Below are 16,700 nucleotides of genomic sequence, written 5' to 3'. Positions count from 1 at the left end.
TGCTTTTCAGTGTACGACGTCATTCCTGGAGAGACGTTCAGAAACCTTTATGATATACGGGTGAAGGAAATCGACTTCTATTCAACCAACCATGATTGTATAAAGATTCTCGCCGGAATAAAGTGGACTGGATTTACTTAGGTGAGTCCTTGGTGTCTCTCTCTCTCCCTCTCCCTCCTTTTAGATTGATCAATAGAGTAGAACAAGAAGACCCAATTTACCCGCCTGGCTTTGTGTCTTAATGTATTTCCTTTCTAAATTCTAGGATTTGTCATGTTGTGTTAAACTCTCCTTGACTTGTTGCATGTGTTGCGCTTCAGATGCAGATGAGACGGCAGTGAGAGATTGATGATGCCAACATCGTTACCCTCAAAAAAATGGCAGGCCGCCGAAGGGCTGAGATGTGGAAGCATTATTGTGTAAAAAGGCAAGACGAAGTGTTTTTCTTTGTTGGCTGGTAGTTGTGGAAGTGTGCTAAATGTAATGGCTGGTGATAGTTGTTCTTGTACACAAGATAAAATGGCTTGGTTTCTTGGTTTCATGGCATTGTTGGCTGGTAGCCGTGGAAGTGAGCTCAAGTGTTGAACATTGCTGTCTCACCTTGTTCATGTTGTTGTTCCCGACCACTAAAGCAACGAACTCCTGAGGGATTGAAACTTGCCACTGCAAGTTTTGCAAATGTCAAAAATGTTTTAGGTCTATATATCTTCAAGTTGTCCAATCAGGATGAGCAACATTTCAAACTGAGTGTGAAAAATGTATTATCGCTCATGTATTTCAGAATCAACATGCATATAAGGTAGTTGTTGGTGTGAGCAGATGTAATCTAGGTTTGTCTACTGGTCTGTTTGTATCTAAAATGGTGTGCCTCGACATACATTGGATTGACTGTGATTTGAAATCAGAAACTCATGTTGCATAGTTACTGATATTAGTAATGCGCACTGCACTGGTTCGACTGGAAATGTATACAAGATCTAGCGCCTTCCTTTTTTTGGTTAGAATTTGAACGAAATGAAATGACAAAGCAGCATCGGGAGAGATCAGAAAAGATGACAAGCGAGTGGCATGAGAATGTTGGTCTGAGTATTCTGAAATGTGGACTTAGGACCCTTTTAATGTTTACATATTTATTGGTTGAACGTGGCATGGCAGCCATGCATGCACTTGCCGCCTCTCTCAACTTGTTTGAGGTGCTACAATTTTGTTTACCTGACTCTTTTCTTGTTTCTTAGATCACCGCCCTCTAAATGATATGCTTTAGTTCTGTTATAATTTATTTTCAAATACAAAGCTAGGAAAGCAAGAAAAATATTGGTTGAGTAGTTTCATCCATCCGTCTGTCACGGGCATGCATGTGGCCGTCCAGCCACGCAATAATTGTCTTTACTGGAAACGAAATGACAGGGTCATTATTGTGTCATTAACCACCCTACGGATGCTTGCTGGAGATGATGCAGGCTTGCGCCACCTCACCGATCCGCAGCACCGCAACCTGCTCATTCTTATGTCCACCATGCCTTCTTCTAAGATCATCTCTAGCTATATATACTAGAAAGGGTGATTCATCCGCGTGCGGAGTGCGCATGCGACTTAGGACTTGGGTGACGGCGAGAAGAGGAGTCGAGGAGGTGAGGCGACGGCAGGGAGCAGAGGAAGCGTTGGCGCCGTTGGAGGCCTAGGCCGGTTCTCTCATCGCTCGCCGGTATGGTAAGGAGTAGGAGGCCGTGGAGCATGATGGTCTCCCTTGGACGGTAGGGACGTGCAGACGGTGGTGCGCGGCACTAACCGGCCTGAGGAGAGGAGAGGAAGGAAGGAGAATGAAAAGGGTCGGCTGTGTTGGCGGCAAGCCCCCCAACCCCAAATCAATCCGGTCATGCATCCACGGCGAGGGCGGCGAACGAGAGGCCGGAGCGTGCGTGCTCGGTTGGTATCGTTTGCAATGGATTGAAAATGGAGTTGGGGGCACGAGGAGCCGCCCCGTCGGTAATTCATCGCAAAAATCAGAGAAGGAATCGTCTTAATTACCCTGATTGGAAGATAGATTAATTCGTTCATTCGTTGCTAGAGCGAGCAAGGAAAGAAGCTGCTGCTGCTGCATGCTTGACGGATGGGATCGGATGGGATTCTAGAGCAAGCAAGGAAACAACAAGCGATCCTTGTTGTTTGGCTTTGGCTTTTGGCTTGCGTACGTGTGTGACGTCACATGTGCAGATGCGCGCGTGAGGAGGGATCGCTCGAACCAGGTGCCTGCCTAGCAAGGAGGAGGAGGAGTCCACTCGCCGCGTGCTTCTCGTACCTACTGTAGCTAGCTAGCGAGGAGGAGGAATCCGCTCGCCAGTCGCCACTCGCCCGAACCAACTGCCTAGCGAGGAGAAATCAATTCTATAGTTATCTAAACCTCAAAGGTTGTGCCTTCCATCCCGTGGCTGGACTTGGTTTCTTGGGAAAGCTGCATCTGTCTCGGGTACACATCACTGGTGATGAGTTAGGGTGCCTTCTTTCCAATTCTCTTGTTTTGAAGGAGTTGAATCTTAGCCAATGCAATACGATCACCTGCCTGAAGATACCATGCCTGCTAAACTAGTTCAACCACCTGACAGTGTTTGGATGCAAAACACTAGAATTGATAGAGAACAAAGCTCCGAATCTTTGCACAGTTCATATTGACACTACTCCTGTACGACTTCCATTTGGAGAGTCATTGCGAGTGAAGAACCTAGAGATGTTGTGGCCCTTTGAGTATAACCTCGTTTATTATGCCCGTGCTGAGATTCCACGAATTATGCCAAATCTTGAAACTCTTAGCATTTCTTCAGCTGGTGAGGTACATTGAGCTCTATATTTATTATTTGAAGAGTAACTAGCACTATTATTTGATTAGCCATTGTTGTTGTTGCTGTTGTAGTAATAAGCATGCCTTACAATATAATTAATCTACATGCTTTTATGCAGGTTCTTAATACACCAATCGTACGTGCCAAATTCCTGCACCTCAAGCTATTGGAGATTTGTCTTTCTGTTGCAGAAGGGGTCTTTTCCCCAGCTTATGATTATTTGTCTCTAGCTTTTTTTCCTGGATGCTTGTCCTGTGTTGGAAACTTTCGAATTATCTGTAAGTCGCTCTTCCGTCTGGTGAAGGCATCTTATATATGAGGAACCGGTAATTCATGTCTGTTTTACCTGTGCAGGTATGCCAGACTTGCGTGAAGCATGATTCTGTATCTGGAGATTACTCGCTTCTGAGAAAGATGCCAGAACGCTACCACGTGAGTATCAAGAATGTGAAGATCGATGGCTTTTGCTCTGCAAAGAGCATGATTGAGTTAACATGCCATATTCTTGACAGTGCAACATCACTCGAGAATCTTACACTAGACACCATATATGGTGCTGATTATGAGCATGTTGATAGGTTGGCTACCCACGAAATTGGTGGTTGCAGCTCTCCTATAGGAAAACGTATGATCAGAGAAGCCCACAAAAGCAGTTCTGGCTATTGAAAAATACATCATGGGGAAGGTCCCCTCTAATGTTAAGCTAAATATCAAGAAACCATGCACTCAGTGTCATTCTGTCAAATAATTGTGACTATCCAGTCTTTTTATATTATATTATATAATTGTTGTATGGGTTGTGCCTTTCCCCCCTCATTAGTTATATCAACTGCTAATTCTCAAGCCTTGTAATGTTTGTTACATGAACTTTGCTTTATTTTTTCAACTATTAGAGTTGTCTGGTGTAATATCACAACTGACCGGTGTGTAATATCTTGCGGAGGCGCATGGTCAAAATACAAAGAGGTGTGTAAATTGTTCTTTCTTCTGACCTCCTAACTGCGATTGCAAAGGATTTTCTATCTTGCATTTTCATTTGCCATGGATCACTTCAAGGTTTTGGATCCTTAAGAGACAAACCTGCCAAGGATATGACGTACACTCTCTGTTCCTAATATAAGATGTTTTAAACTGCAAACACGTCTTATATTTAAAATGATTATATACGGACGACCGCACCATTATATTCAACACATGAGTAGATAACAATTACATCTCCAGTCTGGTTTGTGAGTGTCCAATTGTCATGGACAGGGGTACATTTTTTGAATCGCCCATTTTTTTTAAAAAAAAATCATGAAATTTTTTTGTCGAACTTTCTTTTGAAATGCATGCTTTATTTTTGAGTTCATGGACATTTTTTGCATCATTGGACATTTATTGAATCGATGATATTTTTGTTGTAATTGAAAAAAAAAGATATTTGTTAACATTTTTTAAAATCCACACACAAAATAATACATGATTTTGTTTTTTGAAAAATCATGAATATTTTTTGATTTCCTGGACATTTGTTTTCAAAATCATGAACTTTTTTTGAATCCACGTACTTTTTATGATTTCTTTTAGCCTTTTTCCAGTTTCCACATTTTGAAGATTTGGAACTTTTTTTAAACCCCTAATATTATTTTAAAGAAGTACAAAACAATAAAAAAAATAAGAGGAAAATAAATAAAGAAGGAAAAAATAAATAGAATAACAGGGGGAGTCCCGCCCCGCGCACATAGGCTGGCCCAAACAATGGATGGGCTAATCGAGCCAGAGCAACAGCAGCAGGCCCATCTCCGTTGCTTAGGGTTTTCCCACTGCGCTTGTGCCCCCTCCTGCCTGTCTCTCTCCCCGCGGCGGAGTCCTGCTCTGTCGTCCTGACCCCCGCTCCCTCGCGCCTCGCGTTGTTTGTTTCAAATCCAAACTGGACTTTGAGCGCTTCGCTGGGTTCCCCCTAATTTCTGCCGCGACCCCCACAAAGTATATCACAATGGAACTAGCCGAGCTCATCATCGCCCTGAAGAAACGTCGCCAGCAAATCCAGGCCAACAGTAAGCCGGCAAATCCCACACCAGGTACACTACTCTATCGCCGTTTCATCATGGAATCTAAAATAGGGGATAAAATAAGAGAGCTCTTTCTTTTGTTATCCCACACGATGTTAGATCTGAATTTTAGTCCATTGTAGTACTACAGTACAATCTTATTTGCCGGCGAACAAGTTTGTCCCTCCATCTGTCAGGGAGTGTTTTTTGTTAACCGGGCTAACCCTCTTTCAATTACTCACACGGTGACTGGAATTACACTGTCCATATATTTTTGCTGATATCTGTCAGGAAGCAGCAAAAGGAAGAGAGCGAGTTCAATGAACTATCAGGAAACAAGTGCGCCTGCCCGCAATCGGCACCAGCGCCATAGTGCGGAAACCTGATAGCACCAAAACTAGACCTAATTAAGAGCAAGCAAAAGCAGCAACAGAAAATTCAGTCCTACCGCAGAGGACACTCCCAGAGATTACAAAACATTACAGTTGCAGAGTTAGCAGAGCTTGGAATCATCGGATTGCATATGTAGCACTGTTCTGCACCTCACCATGGATCTTCATAATGTTGATTGCGTTAGTCTTCAGCGCAGTCGATTCACCAGCTTTTTGGATAGCGGCAAAGACAGGTTCTATAGGACGGCGGTTCGACCCGCAATGTTGTATGGCGCTGAGTGTTGGCCGACTAAAAGGAGACACGTGCAACAGTTAGGTATAGCGGAGATGCACATGTTCAGATGGATGTGTGGCCACACAAGAAAGGATCGGCTCCGGAATGAGATATACGTGAGAGAGTTGGGTAGCACCGATTGAAGAGAAGCTTGTCCAACATCGTCTAAGATTGTTTGGGAATATACATCAAACGCCTCCAGAACCTCCAATGCATAGCGGACGGTTAAAGCGTGCTGATAATGTCAAGAGAGGTCGGGGTAGACCAAACTTGACATGGGAGGAGACCGTGAAGAGAGATCTGAAGGACTGGGATATCACAAAATAACTAGCCATGGACAGGGGTGCGTGGAAGTTAGTTATCCACGTGCCGGAACCATGAGTTGGTTTCGAAATCTTATGGGTTTCAGCTCTAGCCTACCCCGACTTATTTGGGACTAAAGGCTTAGTTGTTGTGTTGCTATGCAAAAGTTAGATAACGGAAACAAGTAGAATCTCTGTGTGTCTGCACTTATGTGCTTGAGTTTAATTTGTTGCTTTCTTCTAGTGTTTGCATAATTAATTCATGATCATGCATGATGTATTAATTGTAGGTACATCGATTGCTTCAGTGGCTAAAAGAATGAGGCCATCCTGTGAACAAGATGACTATTCTCAAGGCACCAAAATAATGCGATATTCAGGGCCAGAACTTCCAGAGGTACGGCATAGAATGCTGAAGATGGAATACTTGTCTTGCAATAAGCATGCTCATTCAAACTATAGTAGCCTATGTAAAGGTACTTCAGAAAGTAGGAAGTAATCTTTCAGGCTTTGGACTGCAATAAGTATGCACATTCAAACTAACAATTGGTCAGTTTTGATAAATTTGAGCATAAGTCTGATACTTCAGTACATTCTTGAAATATGGTACTCTAACCAAGTTTCGGCAAGGTGAAAAGAAGAGTCTGTTTCCTCTGCACTTTCTGCAAGCTTGAAAGTTCACACAAGAGTATTGATTTCACTATTGTGCCTTTTAGGAATAAGTAATAACCCTGTTAGGGACAGGTGACCTTTTTGGGAAAACACTTGTTGATGTAATACTTACTTTTCCCACCACAACCACATTCAACTGATATTTTACTTTATAATCTGTCACACTTTGCACTGAGCGCCTGGCGTGTATAATTTACTCCATCCATTAACTTTTTCTTCCGTCCTTATATTTTTGAAGGACATCTGGTGTCATATACATGCCCTACTACCACTACCTGATGCTGCCCGAGCTGGCTGCGTGTCTCGTGAATTTTTACGTTCCTGGAGATGCCACCCCAACCTCACCTTCAGTCAGGAAACACTGGGTGTGAAACGCACCTTCAGTGAGAAAATATGTGGAAGTGATACACTAGCTTGGAAGTTCACCAAAATAGTTGACCAAATTATGGAAAAACGCGCAGGCATTGGTGTGAAGACATTCAAGCTTGAACACTGTGGTTCTCGTATCTACACCAGGCATCTCAAAAGTTGGCTTCAGGTTGCTGTTAACCCAGGGCTTGAAGAGCTTGTACTTTCGCTGCCTGTAGTATACGATGCAAAGTACTACAACTTCCCATGCTCACTTTTATTCAATGGAAATGGAAAATCAATTAGTTATCTAAACCTCAAAAGTTGTGCCTTCCATCCCGTGGCTGGACTTGGTTGCTTGAGAAAGCTGCATCTGTCTCGGGTACACATCACTGGTGATGAGTTAGGGTGCCTTCTTTCCAATTCTCTTGTTTTGAAGGAGTTGAATCTTAGCCGATGCAATAAGATCACTTGCTTGAAGATACCGTGCCTGCTAAACCAGTTCAACCACCTGACAGTGTTTGGATGCAAAACACTGGAACTGATAGAGAACAAAGCTCTGAATCTTTGCACAGTTCGCATTGATACTACTCTCGTACGACTTCCATTTGGAGATTCATTGCGAGTGAATAACCTAGAGATGTTGTGGGCCTTTGAATATAACCTCGTTTATTATGCCCGTGCCGATCTTCCACGGATTATGCCAAATCTTGAAACTCTTGGCATTTCTTCAGCTGGCGAGGTACATTGAACTCTATATTTATTATTTGAAGAGTAACCAGCACTATTATTTGATTAGCCATTGTTGATGTTGCTGTTGTAGTAATAAGCATGTCTTAGAATATAATTAATCTACATGCTTTTATGCAGGTTCTTAATACACCAATCGTAACTGCCAAATTCCTGCACCTCAAGCTATTGGAGATTTGTCTCTCTGTTGCAGAAGGGGCCTTTTCCCCAGCTTATGATTATTTGTCTCTAGTTTTTTTCCTGGATGCTTGTCCTGTGTTGGAAACTTTCAAATTGTCTGTAAGTCGCTCTTCTGTCTTGTGAAGGTATCTTATACCTCCTCCATCCCAAAATCTTATATTTTGGGGCCGAGGGAGTATACGAGGAACCGGTAATTCATGTATGTTATACCTGTGCAGGTATGGCAGACTCGCATGAAGCATGATCCTGTATCTGGGGATTCCTCTCTTCTCAGAAAGATGCCAGGACACCACCACGCCAGCATCAAGAACGTGAAGATCGATGGCTTTTGCTCTGCAAAGAGCATGATTGAGCTAACTTGCCATATTCTTGACAATGCAACATCACTTGAGAATCTTAAACTGGACCCCATATATGTTGGTGGTTATGAACATGTTGATAGGTTAACTGTCCACGAAATTGGTGATTGCAGCCCTCATACAGGACAGCGTATGATCAGAGAAGCCCACAAATCAGTTTTGGCTATCGAAAAATACATCGTTGGGAAGGTCCCCTCTAATGTTAAGCTAAATATCCAGAAGCCATGCAGTCAGTGCCATTCTGTCAAATGATTGTGACCATCCAGTGTTTTTATTTTATATAATGATGATGCTGTGGGTTGTGCCTATTTTCCCGTAGTTATGTCAATTATTAATTCTCAAGCCTTGTAATATTTATTACTACATGAACTTTATTTTACTTTTGAACTATATTAGTGTTGCTGGGTGTAATATCACAACTGGATAGCTTGAATGGTGAAAACAAAGAGTAGTGTGACACCTACATTTATTTATTACTGACACTGATAGGCAAGGGAAACAATGCTTTGTTTCACCCTTTTTTTGTTGTTGATATACTCGGATAAGGTCACGTGTGTCTGTAGAAGAAATCTAGTCTTTACTGGTATAATAATGAAGTCTTTGGAACAATATGTTGGTTGTTCTAGATGTCTAATCCAGGTATCATGGCTCAAAGCTAACCATTTTCCATGGATTGGTTCAAGGTTTTGCATCCTTGAAAGGTCAACCTAGCATTTCAGTTCCAAGGCTTTGATACAATGATCCCCAGGAACAGGGCAAGAAACTGTGTATTCAACTGCTTACAGAAATGATGTCTGGATTCCCTACATTTCACTCCCAAGTTTGCAGTAACCAGATCCTACTGAAGATTAAGGCGGCAGACCAAAAGTAAGTTGACAACCTCTAGTATGGCTGAGCCAACAAGTATGGCATATTTTGCTCTCTTGTACTACCTGTGGACTTAATCTTCAAAGCTTGAGTCATTCTTCCAACAGGACAAACATTGTGTAGAAGTAAACTGCTTGGTCTAGCGTAAGGAAAAATATAGCGGCAACATGTCTCTGTTTCATATATTAAAGTTACTTGAACATCAGAATAGATGATGAAAAAAATTGAGGGAAATATAGACGGTAAAGTATCTGAGAAAATGAAATACGAGTACTATTTAGGAACTAACACGGTGTTAGTTCTATCTTCAGCCAGATATTCAGCACTTCAATGCACATTAATCACACATGTAAAACAGGACGGTAACCAGCAACATGAGAAACCAAAGAAGCACCTGAACATCATCCATCTAATTCAGAACAATAACAAAATGGAAACATATGCATAGTTGACAGAAATAAAGTCAGTAACATCTAATTTGAAGGCCTTTTCAGGTTGCCAAAACGATGGCTGCATCCATGCATGCCCATCTTTTTTTAACGGAAGATAAGCTAAATGATACGGGAAGCGGCATGTAAATACGATACAAAAGAAAGAACATAACTTTAATGGTATATCAGTGTAGATTAACTCATGAGTATTTTTTTGTATACATGTCAAACATTATTTGTAAACATGTTTAGAGATTTCTAAATAAATGATTAACGATTTTCTAGAAATACATTTCTTGATGTCTACTTTTTTCAATAAGACATTTTTAATTTTTCATATAATCTGAAACATTATTTTTATGCATGTTAACATTTTTTCGAATATATGATTAACATTTTTTTAAATGCATTTCTTGCTGTCCACATTTTCAACAGAAATTCTACATTTTTCATATACATCAAAACATTAGTTTTATAATATTTTTCAAATACATGACCAACATTTTTGAAAGATATTTTTTTATGTATACTTTTTATACCAAATTGTACACTGTTCATATACACCCGAACCATTTTTTTATACATGTTCAATATTTTTTAAATATATTATTGACATTTTTCCAAATACATGTTTTGATGATTAAATTTTTCATACATGTTATACATTTCTCTGTACATCAGAAACATTTTTTACATGTTTAACATCCGACGCTCTATCTCTGGAATTACATGCTTAAGATTTTTCCAAATACATGTTTTAGGACACAATTTCATCATTTGGCGCTCACTCTTGCTTCCGACTCCAACTCGATGGCACTCTCTCTTCACTTCCTCCTACTCGCAGCAACGCTGGTGCTTCTCCTCCTGCCTGCAGCCCATGCCCAAGGTGGAGATCTGGGCGGAGCCAGGGCTGGCTCCAGCGTGGGGCAGTATGCGGCGGCAGCGGCGCCACACAACTACCTGGCTGCCAAGCCCGGGATATGGGCTCTCGTGCTCATCCCGGGGATGGTGGCGGCGCTGGAAATGGGCTACATCGTCCACGCCAGGGGCAGACCCAACGAAAAACTTGAGGGGCATGAATGCATAACCATATTCATGAACCAACAAGTCAAGCATCCATACTAACCAAAATATGGGCATAATCAGTTCGTACTTTGACATCATGAGGGGGCCAAGCCCCTCCCCCCCCACCTCCACCCCCACCATCAATTTCCATTATGCAGGGGCGGACCCATGGAAAAAGTTGAGATGGGCAACAAAGTAGGGGCAGACCCCTATATCAATTCCACTAATTCGACCCTTATTATAAGGGACACCTTTTCTATGAAAATTGCACTATTATATGCTTATTTTTGCATATTACTAGCAAATACGCCCGTGCGTTGAAACAGAAGAAATAAATCTTTGCGCACATGTAGCGACCTATCCGTGTTCTCCATCTCGCTGCATTGACTTTTAATTATGTGGGCTTATAGTAATGGTGGGAGCCACCTTCATCTCATATACACTTGTTGTATGAACCGTCCCCTCGTGTCTTCGTTTGCCTTCTGTGGTCATATAATTGAACCAATTAGCGGTACCCAATCATGAAAAGAAAAGGAGTCGAAGTGTATTTGCGGTTGCACGAGAGCGGGACCACCGCCAATTGCTCGCGCAGCCGAGTGTCCTCACACGCCCATCTCTGGGACATGAACCCTCATTCCTTCTGATCTCCTCCTAGTTTACTTCCCATGATCGAATCACAACCAACCTTCGTTCGGGTTCAATTAATATAAAATACTACATAAATTGCTCTTTACTCATGTGCCAATTGTTCAAGTCCAGGGAGTCAGGAAATAGATAATATAGAAATTGTTATTGGATAACTCTGAATCAAATTATTGAGGGCCTTACATGACGAAGCTCCTTGGCGACCGCTCGGAATTCACTGAGAATGCCACGGACGATTACCTACACCTTCTCCATCCTATATTTAAGGACGCTCATAACTGGCGAACGTTCGCCTAGAAGGGTGCCATACGCTAACATTTTAGGTGGCATTTTTAGTTGTGAGGGGGTGGCAGTTTCTTCAGAGAAGGCATTTTTTGTTTTAAAACTGTCGTCGTTTGATTTTGCTTCACAACTAAACTGTCATCAAATGATGTTCGCTTGCCGCCTTATTTAATAGTGAATAGTGCTATACTGTTGGGGAACGTAGTAATTTCAAAAAAAAAAAATCCTACGCACACGCAAGATCATGGTGATGCATAACAACGAGAGGGGAGAGTGTGTCCACGTACCCTCGTAGACCGAAAGCGAAAGCGTTATGACAACGCGGTTGATGTAGTCGTACGTCTTCACGATCCGTCTGATCCAAGCAACGAACGTACTGCACCTCCGAGTTCAGCACACGTTTAGCTCGATGACGATCCCCGGACTGCGATCCAGCAGGGTGTCGGGATGAGTTCCGTCAGCACGACAACGTGGTGACGATGATGATGTTTTACCGACGCAGGGCTTCGCCTAAGCACCGCAACGATATGACCGAGGTGGAATATGGTGGAGGGGGGCACCGCACACGGTTAAGGAACAATCACGAAGATCAACTTGTGTGTCTAGAGGTGCCCCCTGCCCCCGTATATAAAGGAGCCAAGGGAGAGAGGACGGTGCAGCCCCTCCCCCTAGTCCAATTCGGACTAGGCCTTGTGGGGGCGCCCAGCCTCTCCTCTCTCTTTCCCCTAAAGCCCAATAAGGCTCATATACTCCCCGACGAATTCCCGTAACTCTCTGGTACTCCGAAAAATACCCGAATCACTCGGAACCTTTCCGAACTCCGAATATAGTCGTCCAATATATCGATCTTTACGTCTCAACCATTTTGAGACTCCTCGTCATGTCCCCGATATCATCCGGGACTCCGAACTCCTTCGGTACATCAAAACTTATAAACTCATAATATAACTGTCATCGAAACCTTAAGCGTGCGGACCCTACGGGTTCGAGAACTATGTAGACATGACCGAGACACGTCTCCGGTCAATAACCAATAGCGGAACCTAGATACTCATATTGGTTCCCACATATTCTACGAAGATCTTTATCGGTCAGACCGCATAACAACATACGTTGTTCCCTTTGTCATCGGTATGTTACTTGCCCGAGATTCGATCGTCGGTATCCAATACCTAGTTTAATCTCGTTACCGGCAAGTCTCTTTACTCATTACGTAATGCATCATTCCGTAACTAACTCATTAGCTACATTGCTTGCAAGGCTTATAGTGATGTGCATTATCGAGAGGGCCCAGAGATACCTCTCCGATAATCGGAGTGACAAATCCTAATCTCGAAATACGCCAACCCAACATGTACCTTCGGAGACACCTGTAGAGCTCCTTTATAATCACCCAGTTACGTTGTGACGTTTGGTAGCACACAAAGTGTTCTTCCGGTAAACGGGAGTTGCATAATCTCATAGTCATAGGAACATGTATAAGTCATAGGAACATGTATAAGTCATGAAGAAAGCAATAGCAACATATTAAACGATCAAGTGCTAAGCTAACGGAATGGGTCAAGTCAATCACATCATTCTTCTAATGATGTGATCCCGTTAATCAAATGACAACTCATGTCTATGGTTAGGAAACTTAACCATCTTTGATTAATGAGCTAGTCAAGTAGAGGCATACTAGTGAAACTATGTTTGTCTATGTATTCACACATGTATTATGTTTCCGGTTAATACAATTCTAGCATGAATAATAAACATTTATCATGAAATAAGGAAATAAATAATAACTTTATTATTGCCTTTAGGGCATATTTCCTTCAGTCTCCCACTTGTACTAGAGTCAATAATCTAGTTCACATCGCCATGTGATTTAACACCAATGTTCACATCTGTATGTGTTAATACCCATAGTTCACATCGTCATGTGATCAACACCCAAAGGATTTACTAGAGTCAATAATCTAGTTCACATCGTTATGTGATTAACACCCAAAGAGTACTAAGGTATGATCATGTCTTGCTTGTGAGAGAAGTTTAGTCAACGGATCTGTCATATTCAGAGTCGTATGTATTTTGCAAATATTCTATGTCCACAATGCTCTGCACGGAGCTACTCTAGCTGATTGCTCCCACTTTCAATATGTATCCAGATTGAGACTTAAAGTCATCTGAATTGGTGTAAAAGCTTGCATCATTGTAACTTTTTACAACGGGCTCTTTTATCACCTCCATAATCGAGAAACATCTCCTTATTTCTCTAAGGATAATTTTGACCAATGTCCAATGATCTACTTTTAGATCACTATTGTACTCCCTTGCCAAATTCAGAGCAAGGTATACAATAGGTCTGGTACATAGCATACTTTATAGAACCTATGACTGAGGCATAGGGAATGACTTTCATTCTCTTTTCTATTTTCTGCCGTGGTCGGGATTTGAGTCTTACTCAATTTCACACCTTTGCAATACAGGCAAAAACTCTTTCTTTGACTGTTCCATTTTGAACTATTTCAAAATCTTGACAAGGTATGTACTTATTGAAAAACTTATCAAGCGTCTTGATCTATCTCAATAGGTCTTGATGCTCAATACGTAAGTAGCTTTACTGAGGTCTTTCTTTTAAAGAACTCCTTTCAAATACTCCTTAATGCTTTCCAGAAAAATTCTACATCATTTCTGATCAACAATATGTTACTCACATATATTTATCAGAAAGGCGGTAGTGCTCCCACTCACTTTATTGTAAATACAGGCTTCACCGTAAGTCTGTATAGAACTATATGCTTTGATCAACTTATCAAAGCGTATATTCCAACTCTGAGATGCTTGCACCAGTCCATATATGGATCGCTGGAGCTTGCACATTTTGTTAGCACCTTTAGGATTGACAAAACCTTCTGGTTGCATCATATACAACTCTTCTTTAAGAAAACCATTAAGGAATGCAGTTTTGACATCCATTTGCCAGATTTCATAAAATGTGGCAATTGCTAACATGATTCGGACAGACTTAAGCATCGCTACAATTGAGAAAATCTCATTGTAGTCAACACCTTGAACTTGTCGAAAAACCTTTCACAACAAGTCGAGCTTTGTAGATAGTAACACTACTATCAGTGTCCGTCTTCCTCTTGAAGATCCATTTATTTTCTATGGCTTGCCGATCATCGGGCAACTCCACCAAAGTCCACACTTTGTTCTCATACATGGATCCCATCTCAGATTTCATGGCCTCAAGCCATTTCGCGGAATCTGGGTTCATCATCGCTTCCTCATAGTTCGTAGGTTCATCATGGTCTAGTAACATGACTTCCGGAACATGATTACCGTACCACTCTGGTGCGGATCTTTACTCTGGAAGACCTACGAGGTTTGGTAGCAACTTGATTTGAAGTTTCATGATCATCATCATTAACTTCCTCACTAATTGGTGTAGGAATCACTGGAACTGATTTCTGTGATGAACTACTTTCCAATAAGGGAGAAGGTACAATTACCTCATCAAGTTCTACTTTCCTCCCACTCACTTCTTTCGAGAGAAACTTCTTCTCTAGAAAGGATCCATCTTATCGACGAATAACTTGCCTTAGGATCTGTGATAGAAGGTGTATCCAATAGTTACCTTTGGGTATTCTATGAAGACACACTTCTCCGATTTGGGTTCGAGCTTATTAGGTTGATTTTTTTTACATAAGCATCGCATTCCCAAACTTTAAGAAACGACAACTTTGGTTTCTTGCCAAACCACTGTTCATAAGGCGTCGTCTCAACGGATTTTAATGCTGCCCTATTTAAAGTGAATGCAGCTGTCTCTAATGCATAACCCCAAAACGATAGTGGTAAATTGGTAAGAGACATCATAGATTGCACTATATCCAATAAAATACTGTTATGACGTTCGGACACACCATTAAGCTGTGGTGTTCCAGGTGGCATGGGTTTGTGAAACTATTTCACATTGTTTTAATTGAAGACCAAACTCGTAACTCAAATATTTGTCTCTGCGATCAAATTGCAGAAACTTTATTTTCTTGTTACGATCATTCTCCACTTCACTCTGAAATTCTTTGAACTTTTCAAATGTTTCAGACTTGTGCTTCATTAAGTAGATATACTCATATCTGCTCAATTCATCTTGTGAAGGTCAGAAAATAATGATACCTGCCACGAGCATCAACACTCATTGGACCGTATACATCGGTATGTATTATTTCCATCAAATCAGTAGCTCGTTCCATTGTTCCGGAGAACGGAGTTTTAGTCATCTTGCCCAAAAGGCACGGTTCGCAAGCATCAAATGACTCATAACCAAATAATTCCGAAATCCATCTTTATGGAGTTTCTTCATGCGCTTTACACCGATATGACTCAAACGGCGGTGCCACAAATAAGTTGCACTATCATTATCAACTTTGCATCTTTTGGCATCAATATTATGAATATGTGTATCACTACGATCGAGATCCAACAAACTATTTTCATTGGGTGTATGACCATCAAAGGTTTTATTCATTTAAATAGAACAACAATTATTCTCTGATTTTAAATGAATAACCTATTGCAATAAACATGATCAAATCATATTCATGCTCAACACAAACGCCAAATAACATCTATGTAGGTTCAACACTAATCCCGAAAGTATAGGGAGTGTGCGATGATGATCATATCAATCTTGGAACCACTTCCAACACACATCGTCACTTCACCCTCAACTAGTTTCTATTTATTCTGTAACTCCTGTTTCGAGTTACTAATCTTAGCAACCGAACAAGTATCAAATACTCAGGGGTTACTATAAACACTAGTAAGGTACACATCAATAACCTGTATATCAAATATACCCTTATTCAGTTTGCCATCCTTCTTATCCACCAAATATTCAGGGCATTTTCGCTTCTAGTGACCATTTCCTTTACAGTATAATCACTCAGTTTCAGGCTTTGGTCCAGCTTTGGGCTTCATCTCGGGAGTGACAACTTGCTTGTCATTCTACTTGAAGTTTCCTTTCTTTTCCTTTGCCCTTTTCTTGAAACTAGTGGTCTTGTCAATCATCAACACTTGATGCTCTTTTCTTGATTTCTACCTTCGTCGATTTCAGCATCACGAAGAGCTCGGGAATCGTTTTCGTCATCCCTTGCATTATAGTTCATCATGAAGTTCCAGTAACTTGGTGATGGTGACTAGAGAACTCTGCCAATCACTATCTTATCTGGAAGATTAACTCCCACTTGATTCAAGCGATTGTAATACTCAGACAATC

General features: G+C 41.4%; 1 protein-coding gene across 1 annotated transcript; it reads left to right on the top strand.

Moving 5' to 3' along the window:
* Positions 1 to 4,663: 4,663 nt before the first annotated feature.
* LOC123086568 (uncharacterized) lies at positions 4,664 to 8,686 on the top strand. Its single transcript, XM_044508329.1, has 5 exons — positions 4,664 to 4,900; positions 6,129 to 6,235; positions 6,749 to 7,600; positions 7,729 to 7,887; positions 8,007 to 8,686. Exons 1-5 carry the CDS (start codon positions 4,816 to 4,818, stop codon positions 8,397 to 8,399), a joined length of 1,596 nt encoding a protein of 531 aa, XP_044364264.1. The 5' UTR covers positions 4,664 to 4,815; the 3' UTR covers positions 8,400 to 8,686.
* Positions 8,687 to 16,700: the final 8,014 nt, after the last annotated feature.

This window comes from Triticum aestivum, chromosome 1B (assembly GCF_018294505.1).
Source record: "Triticum aestivum cultivar Chinese Spring chromosome 1B, IWGSC CS RefSeq v2.1, whole genome shotgun sequence".
In the NCBI taxonomy this organism is placed as follows: domain Eukaryota; kingdom Viridiplantae; phylum Streptophyta; class Magnoliopsida; order Poales; family Poaceae; genus Triticum; species Triticum aestivum.
Note: the sequence above shows the minus strand (reverse complement) of the source record. Positions and strands in the feature narration are given on the sequence as shown.